At 42.3% G+C, this 9,177-nt stretch overlaps 1 protein-coding gene across 1 annotated transcript in view; it reads left to right on the forward strand.

Moving 5' to 3' along the window:
• Positions 1-203: 203 nt before the first annotated feature.
• Positions 204-9,177, forward strand: part of LOC105529844 (acylphosphatase-2-like) — a 40,387-nt gene continuing 31,413 nt past the window's right edge. The window contains exon 1 of the mRNA XM_011967086.1: positions 204-694. Within this exon, the coding sequence (XP_011822476.1) occupies positions 553-694 (142 nt within the window). The 5' untranslated portion in view covers positions 204-552. The remainder of the gene's footprint in view (positions 695-9,177) is intronic.

The raw sequence follows: 9,177 nt of genomic DNA on the forward strand, positions 1-9,177 counted from the left end.
CAAAGGGTACAAAGTTTCAGTTAGTGTGAACAGGAAGTTCTGAAGATCTGATGTGTAACATGGTGACTGTAGTTAATGTATTGTGTCCTTAAAAATTGATGAGTAGATCTTAAATGTTCTCTTCATGAAAAAATGGTGCAATGGATATGTTAATTCCATTGATGTAATCATTTCACTATGCATACATATGTCAAAACATCACCTTGTACACCACAAATATACCCAACTTTTGTCAATTACACTTTAATAAAGCTGGGGGAAGCAACTTTTTTTGGGCACAGCATCCGGGTTTTATTTACTAACTTTGGGAACACAGAACCTTGATCAATTAAATGGTAGGGAGCGCTGTGGAGAGTGCATCCTCCCCAGTCCGGGAAGACAGGCAGAGAAAGGAGGCCTAGGATGCCTGGGGCCCAGCTGCCTCTTCCCTCCTGGCGTCCCCGGCGGCCCTCGCTCCCAGGCCCCGCAGTCTCATTTGCCGCGTCCGACGCGTGACCCCGGCGCGCTAGCGTCCGGGACCGGTGACAGGCGCGGGGTGCGCCAAGCGGTCCCATGTGTCCCCTCCCTCTCGCGGCCGCCGCAGTCGCCGCGCCCCGAGCCCTGCTCCGGCTCCTCAACAGAGGGCTCGCCGCAGCCATGTCTACCGCCGGGCCACTCAAATCCGTGGACTACGAGGTGTTCGGGAGAGTGCAGGGTAGGAGGCCCCTCCACAGTGGGAGATCAAAAAGGTTATGGGAGGAAGGGGAGAAAGCTGTGAGAAGCGCCTCCCACCTATAGTATGCCTTTTCCCGTTGTGGCTGGGACTTCCGCTCAGCCATGACACAGCAGCGGCCATGGGGAAGGAGGCAAAACGCGCACGCGCCCGAGGACTTGGACGGGCGGAAGTAGGGGAATGGGGAGGGAAGTAGGGGAATGGGGAGGGAAGTGGCGATGGGGAGGGAAGTGGCAATGGGGAGAGAAGTGGAGAGGGGTTTGCTGAGGATCAGAAGTGGGCGGCTGCCGGGTGCGGGAGTAAGCGGCACAGAGGGAAAGGTTGAAGTTGGGTAGGAAAAGAAGAGGGTCTTTGAACTAGTGGTCTCGTTGCTTGCCACTGAAGCTACCTAGTCTTGACTTGGGTTTTAGGAAGGACGCTTAGATGGTTTAAGGTTACCTTTTCAGAGGTCAAACCTTTTTTTAGACCTCTTTGTAGCTCTTAAAAGAATTAAATTGTTACCTAATTTTTGTTTCATCCTAAGTTTAAGTAGTTGCAAAGTTTGTAACGTCTGGCTTATTTAAAATATTGATATTTATAAATGAAAATATTAAGTCACTCTGAAATGTATTCAGTGGAATGTAAATGGGGTAATGATTTAATATCCACCATCTTAATTTGAAATAAAACTCTTCAACAATGAGAAATTTTACTAATTTCTTTTCCACTTTGACTTTGATTTACATTCCACTTCTCCCACAGAATTACCCCATTGTTTCCCTTGAGGATTTTTTTCTTTGCTCACCCTATCATACTTTTCTGCTATATGTGTGTGTGTGTGTGTGTGTATATATATATGCACATGTATGAATAAGTATAATGCTTTTTCTTAATTTCCTTTGACAATAAGGCTTTGTTAGAAACAAATGCTTGTTCCTTGGTACAAAAACTCAAATAATTTTTTCAGCAAGGCAATTTTACTTCTATAGAAGGGTGCGACTCGCAGATGGAACAATGGCAAGAGCACACCTGAACAGGGGAGGGGAAGGGGAAGTTCTTATTCCTGACGCAGGTAGCCCCTACTGCTGTGTCTTTCCCCTACTGGCTAGGGTTGGACCGCACAGTCTAAGTTAATTCCGATTGGCTGTTTTAACGAGCAGGGGTATGAGCTGGAGTGGCGGGGTGGGTAGTTTGGCAGGAACAGTGGTTACAGAACACGTGACTCAGGATGATTCAACCACAGATGACTCAGGACGGAGCAGGTGACCAGGGGTGACTTAAGATGGAGCAAGTGACCAGGGGAATAGATGTGAACTACTGATTAAAACTGGTGGAAAAGGTTGTTTACTCAAACTAGGGGTGAGGAGAACGAGGAAGCTAGACTTTAAAATAGAGCGCAACGAACCGAGCATACTGACATACTGATTCTTTGAAGAGAAATTTAGAAGTCATTGTATTCAACAGCTCCAAGTATTAAATTTTTTGTCTGGATTGAATTATTATTGAAATTATTATTAGAACACTAGATGAAAATAATATGAAAAGTATGATAAACATTATTAAAATTTAAAGGTAAATTTGTGTTAGAAGTTTATTTTTTTAATTCTATTTTTTTAAGAGAAGGAGTCTTGCTGTCACCCAGGCTGGAGAAAGTTGAGTGGCACAATCATAGCTCACTGCAGCCTGGAACTCCTGGGCTCAAGCGATCTTCTGCCTCAACCTTCTAAGCAGCTGGGACTACAGGCCCGCACCACCGCGCATTGCTAATTTTTAAATTATTTTATGTAGAGAAAGCGTCTCTGTTGCCCAGGCAAGTCTCGAAATCCTGGCTTCAAGCGATCCTCCTGCACTTGGCCTCCCAAAGTGCTGGGATTACAGCGTGAGCCACTGTACTCAGCCAGAAATTTATTATTAATGAGAAGGCTAGGGGTATTTATTTAACCTTGGTCAGAGGAAGAGTTGAATTATCCTTGTATTTGGTACTCTAGAGGTTTTTACACCTTAGTGCAGTGTACCAGGGTAAGATTAAGAATGGGTAAAAGTGTGCCTTTTGTAAAGAGATCTTTCTTTTTTAAATTTAATTTTATTTTTATTTCCAATAGGTCTTTGGAGAACAAGTGGTATTTGATTACATGAATAAGTTCATTAGTGGTGATTTCTGAGATTTTGGTGCAGCCATCACCCAAGCAGTGTACACAGTACTCAATGTGTAGCCTTTTATCCCTCACCCCCTCCTACCCTTTCCCCCTGAGTCCCCAGAGTCCATTGTATCATTCTTATGCCTTTGCATCCTCATAGCTTAGCTCCCATTATGAGTGAGAACATAGAATGTTTGGTTTTCCATTCCTGTGTTACTTCACTTAGGATAATAGGAGACCTTTCTTTCAAAGGGTGATTGTGCAAAGGGAGATAGGAAAGGAGTCTCAGGTCAGTTTTGGGAAAGAATGTATGTGGAAGTTGAACATCTGGAAATAGATTCCCTGAACATTATGCATGGATCTGTGCTCTTTATAAAGCCTTTAATTGCACCCAGGGGTATGGTATCCTGCTTTGAAAACTGCCACAATAAGTCAGCAAAGCACATAATGTAAAATACGAAAGTGAAGGCAAAGATCACCTAACAGAATGGTCCACTAGAGAGAAGTGGCAGTAGTTAAGGTGTGTGTGTGTGTGTGTGTGTGTGTGTGTGTAACATTTATTGTGGGTGTTTTTTGTGCTGAACATTTCACTGTTGTTGACTTAATCATCACAATTTTGTGAGTTGCATGTCTTATTCCTGTTTCAACAAGGACACAACAGGTGCACAGAGATTCAGTAAGTTGGACAAGCCCTTAATTGACAAATGGGATTTGATTCTACATCTCTCTGACTTTAAAACTTGTGCTTTCCCATTATATGATGTTTTCTGCTATTACATTATATATTTCTGTTAACTATACAATTCTACTTTTGTGCACATAGTGGTAACACGGTATATAATCAATTTGGACCAACAGTAAAAATATGGAAAAGAGAAATGTACTATACATAAAATAGTGGGGTTTAAAAAGTCAACTTTAGGGCAGTAATTCCTATAGTTTGCAGTATGTTAAATGGAAGAGAGTACATGCCTACTATTGATCAAGGCATAGTGCGTACTACACACTCACCATCACATATTTACACACATCTACACTGACGTTCCCTGACAATTTAGAATGTGCCAAGCTCTGTACTCAACATTTTACATACGTTGTCTCATTTAATCCTCATCTCTGTAACTGCAGTGGTTTTTCTCATTTAACAGATGGAGACATTGAGGCATGGGGAAGTAACTTCTTTCCCAGTTATACAAATTAAGAGGTGGGGCTGGGATTTGAACCTTGATAGCCTTTTTTTTTTTTTTTTTTTGACAGGGTCTCACTGTTGCCCAGGCAAGATCATAGCTCACTGCAGCCTTGAGCTCCTGGGCTCACATGATCTTCCTGCCTCATCCTCCTCCTGAGTAGCTGGGACTAGAAGCATGAGTCACCATGCTCAGCTAACTTTTTAATTTTTCTTTGGTAGAGATAGAGTCTCACTACGTTGACTAGGCTGGTTTTGAACTCCTGCCTCAAACAAGCCTCCCACCTCCACCTCCCAAAGTTCTGGCCTTATAGGCATGGGCCACCAGCCTGGGCCACAGAGTGAGACTGTCTCTGAAGAAACAATAAAATAAAATAAATGAAGTATGAAATAATAACATTTTAGTGAAAACTGGCTTGTTAGAAATAATAGCTATGAAAGTAAATTTGCCGTGGAAGAACCTATAATTGGGAGCATTTATTATGGACAAAATATGGATTGATAAAGTCATCATTAAAATATTTGAGTGGAAACTATTTCTAGTGAAAATGGTTTCAATGAAGTTAAAGTGAACATGGAAAAAATGGAAAATGTTTTAACCTTCCTATATGGAAAATTGATCAATTACTTAAATTGGCTTACTTGAGTTTATCACAGAAAATGTTTTCCAACCAAAAATGATGTGTTGTTAGTATAGGGACCTTATAACTGGTTTAAGCCAATATAGATACATTGTTATGAACTAAAGTCCTTACTTTATTCAAGGTTTCCTTAGTTTTTACCTAATGTCTTTTTTTCTGTTCCAGGATCCCATCCAGGATACATATAGCCCCCTTGGCTCCTTAGGCTCCTTGAGGCTGTGACATTCTGTTAGACTTACCTTGTTGTCAATGATGTTGGCCGTTTTAAGGAGTACTTTGAGGTCAAGTACTTCTAGAATGTTCCCCAGTTGGGATTTGTCTGATATTTTTGTTATAACAAGACTGGGGTTATGGGATATTGGGAGGAAGACCACAGAGGTAAAGTGCTGCTCTTGTCAAACCTATCAAGGGTATATACTGTCAATCTGACTTATCACTGTTGATGTAAACCTTGATCACCTGGCTGTGATAGTGTTTGTCTGTTTTCTCCACTCTAAAGTTACTCTTTTTTTTCTCTCTTTTCATCCTCTACTTTAAAAAATCTTCATATTCTCAAGGAGCTCCATGTTTTTTCCCCACCAACTTCTCTTGCATTGAGGGCTTTGGGAGAGGGTTGAGAGAACTGAGGACTGAGCCCCTGTGCTTTAGAGTGTTTATGACTATGGCCTGGTTTATAATGTTTCTATAGATGTTTCATTACATTTATATCTGGAATAATATAACCTGAACATTTGACAGGGAAATTGATTATGCTGTGTATAGATGCTCTGATGCTTTACCAGCTCTCAGGGGAATACTAATGACACTCCTAGAAATGTATTGTGGTCATCTGTTGGTTTACATGTGCTTAGAATTTTTATTTTGACTCAGTTTTTTAGAATAAGAGTAGCTTATTTGAGTACTGATGACATAGAATTCTTTCAGTGCTGTTTCGCCAGCCAGAAATCTTTGCGGCCGGTGGTGCCTCTGCCCAAGCTTTGCTTGGGCCCACTGGGCTTACTCTGCCCACTTGGCCCAGCAGGCTGTGCTCAGCTTGTGCTACTGGTCCAGATCCTGCACTTGCCTTGGCTCTGTGGTCAGCTCGCAGCTGGTCCAGGAGTGCTGTGACCGGCTTCTACCTTGGGTGCTGGTGTCTGGATGAGGGGGATGTGGCAGTGCCCAATAACTTGGAGATGCCAGCCACCACAGAGCCGCAAGGGGTGTTACAATTTTTGCTTGGGGAGTCCTAAGGTCTGAGCCTCTAGAAAGTGTTACAGCTCTCGTTCATTTCTGCTGCTTGCAGCTTCAGTGAATGACAGTGTGTCACAACTCATTGGGTCCTGCTGCCTGCAGCTCAGCAAATGGGGCAGTGTTGGCACCCTGTGTTTTTTTCCACTCCCATAGCTTGGCGAGCAAGAGCATATGTTACAGCTCTTTTTGTGCCTGCCATTCACTCTTGTCCCATGACCAAGAGGAATGAGGTACACGGACACTGGAGAGTGAACAAGGCAGAGAAGAATTTTACTGAGTGACAGAAAAGCTCTCAATAAAGAGAGGGGACCTGAAGTGGGTAGGCCTCTGTGTAAGAGGGGGCCTGAAAGTGGATAGCCATCTGTGAGGCTGAGTCTGGGGTTTTTATGGGCTCAGAGTGGGGTGTATGCTAATTGTTCCATGGGTGGGCTTGGAAAAAGCACCATTCAGTTGGCTAAAAGACATCGAGAAAGTTCTCACTCTGGTTGTGGACTCCACCTGGAACTGGAAACTCAGTTTCAGGTTTCACTTGAAGGTCGGGTTTCACTGGAGACCCATCCCTGTCTACCTAGGGAATTTGTCTGTCTCCTACTGCTATCACTGAGATGAATACCATATTTGTTAAATATTGCTTAAAATGAAAACTGGGATGAATTATTAAATGACTTTGTCAGATAATGCATGATTTAGATGTACACATTTTTTCTTATGTAGACAAGTAAATGGAAAAGCTGCGTTTTAGAGGTTGAAAATATAAGTACACCATTAAAATCAAGAAACGTAAATATGGTTAACTCTAATTCCCTCTCCTGTCTTTGTTCCTATAGCATTTTATTTATAGTTGTTACACTTTGTGTTTTTCCTTTTAATCATTCTGCTTTCAGCTACAGTTATCTGTGTACACTTGTGTCTCTCACTAGAAAATAATGACAGTATTTTGAAGGTCAGGCTGGTGGCTTGTTTTCATATCTCCTACGGGGCTACGCCTCTAGTGGGGCCTTCAAAAGTGGACTGAATTAAACTGAAGTGCTTGGGGATAGTTGGCTTGGAGAATAAATAGTAGTGTGATGGCTGTTTTAACTGTTTGAAAGATGCCATGGTGTATGGCTCCAGGGAAGAGACCCTGGACTGATGGCGAAAGGTTAAGTAAGGCAGAATTTTATTCCACATAAGGAAAGCAATTAAAGATATTTACAGCTATCAAGGGCTGCTTTGTAAGGCAGCATATAGATCACTTCCTGCATTCAAAATTGACACTGCAGTCAGATCCCAGGATGAAATGGTAGGTTACAATATAAAAAATATGATTTTACGTGAAAAGGTGCTGACATTTAAAACTCATCACAGGTTTCTTTAAATATCAGTGTTTGTTTGTCAATTCGAAGTATGATTTACTTTGCAAACATTCCCCTCAGGGTTTCTCACTGACACCCCTTTCTACAAAGTGAGGTACAGTTGCAGTGGACTGGACCTTGACTGAGCAGCATATTGTGCTGGAGTCTTTTATCACCAAAGGGGCTGATGTCTGCCCCAGTTTCCAGATCAGTGTGTCTGTGAAAAACCCGCATGTGTCATATCAGCTTTCCTTCTGTTCAGCAAGTGAGGTGGAAAAAGTATGGGGAAGCCACGAAAGCCCATAGGTAAATCTCCTACAGAAGCCCTGTCCCAAGAGTGCTGTGTTCCAGCCAACACTGATAAAGTGCAGAAAAATGTCTCCACGTCCACCTTTTCTTTCTATATAGATGTCTATTACTTCATACTGGGAATCAGGACTCTCAGAAAGATTCTGGGAAGATTCCAGGTGGCATATGAAACTTCGAGCAGTTGATTCCTGCATGGTTCACTGTCTTGCAGAGTTAATGGGCTAGAAGTCTTGAGGCTCCTTGACATACATTCCTCCCAAAGCTTTAAAATAAGGGTTGTCGTTCGAGGGGCCCAACAAATAACACCTCTCTTCATTGTGTGAGTTACTGACAAGGAAGACAAAGAGTAAAGCAGAGTTTTAGGAATGTGGTGTCTATCTGCAGGTAAGTGGACTTTATAATGACCTGTACTACAGAATTAAACACTGGCCACCCCCAACTCCAGGCACAGGGAGGCTGCTCTAGGGCAGAGCCAGAAGTATGATCCCCGTGGGTAACTTGCTTCCAGCGGGAGGAGGAAGAGGACATGCCTGGGCTATGCATGTTTCTCCTTCTAAATTTACCCAGTAGATGAGTCACTGCTTGTCCCTGTGACAAGGGCAGGGTAGAAAGTAGCCAGGAATGACACACTAACGATACTCCTCCTCACAGAAGGAATTTCTGCTAGAGAGAAAGATGCTTTCTCCTGCAGAAATAAGTTACAAAATCTAGAGAGATCTCAGTCATTTAGTTCTACTTGCAGTACTTCGAGAGGATCTTCACTGCAGTTGTTTTGGTATGGAGTGATAGGAAAAAGTCAGGGAGGTTGAATGGTAAGCAAAATTGGAGAATGACTGCCCTTGTTCTACAAATAGAGGTAGGAAGGACTACATCATAGTCCTGTTTTCTGCTTTCCTTTTTTTTGTGTGTGTGTGGCATTAACAAAATTGAGATGTAATTTACATAACACTAAATACACAGTAGTTTTTAGTATATTCACAATGTTTTGCAGCATTAGCATTAATTCCAGAACATTTCCATCACCCCTCCTTCCCTTTACCAGTTGTTTCCCATTCCCCACCTCATTCCCCCATTCCCCACTTCTTCCTCCATCCCCTGGCATGTTAAAGTGCCTCAGGAAAGTCAGGGCCAATGTCTCTGATGTCCTTGGCCTCTCTCTTAAGGTTTCAAGGTTGCTGCTTAGCTCCAATCATAATATTCACACCACGATTAGAAGAAAGGGTACCAGTGCAATACCCCAACATGGAGAAACCATCACGCCAGGCCAAGTCAGCCCCTATTGAAGAGTTATCTTGAAAGTCCTAACCAGTGACTTGGCTTACATTTCATTGGCCATTCCCACTATAAGGAAGTCTGGGAAACATCAACTGGCACATTGCTACCCCAAGTAAAATCAGAGTTCTGTTAGAAAGGAAGAATGGGAGAATGGATTTGGGGTATGTGCCTGTCACAGTTGTTCATATATTAAATAAAATTCTAAACAATTATTACATTTGATGTTTTTTTCCCCAAGTAGTGACACAAAAGGACACATTACAAAAAGAACGTGATCTTGTGTCCATGACCTCTTCCTCAAAACATTGAATCCATAACCAAAACCACCTAAATTTCTGTTAAGTTCATATTGAATCTTTTTTTTTTTTTTTTT

Source organism: Mandrillus leucophaeus, unplaced genomic scaffold, assembly GCF_000951045.1.
Source record: "Mandrillus leucophaeus isolate KB7577 unplaced genomic scaffold, Mleu.le_1.0 Scaffold786, whole genome shotgun sequence".
NCBI classification, from domain to species: Eukaryota; Metazoa; Chordata; class Mammalia; order Primates; family Cercopithecidae; genus Mandrillus; species Mandrillus leucophaeus.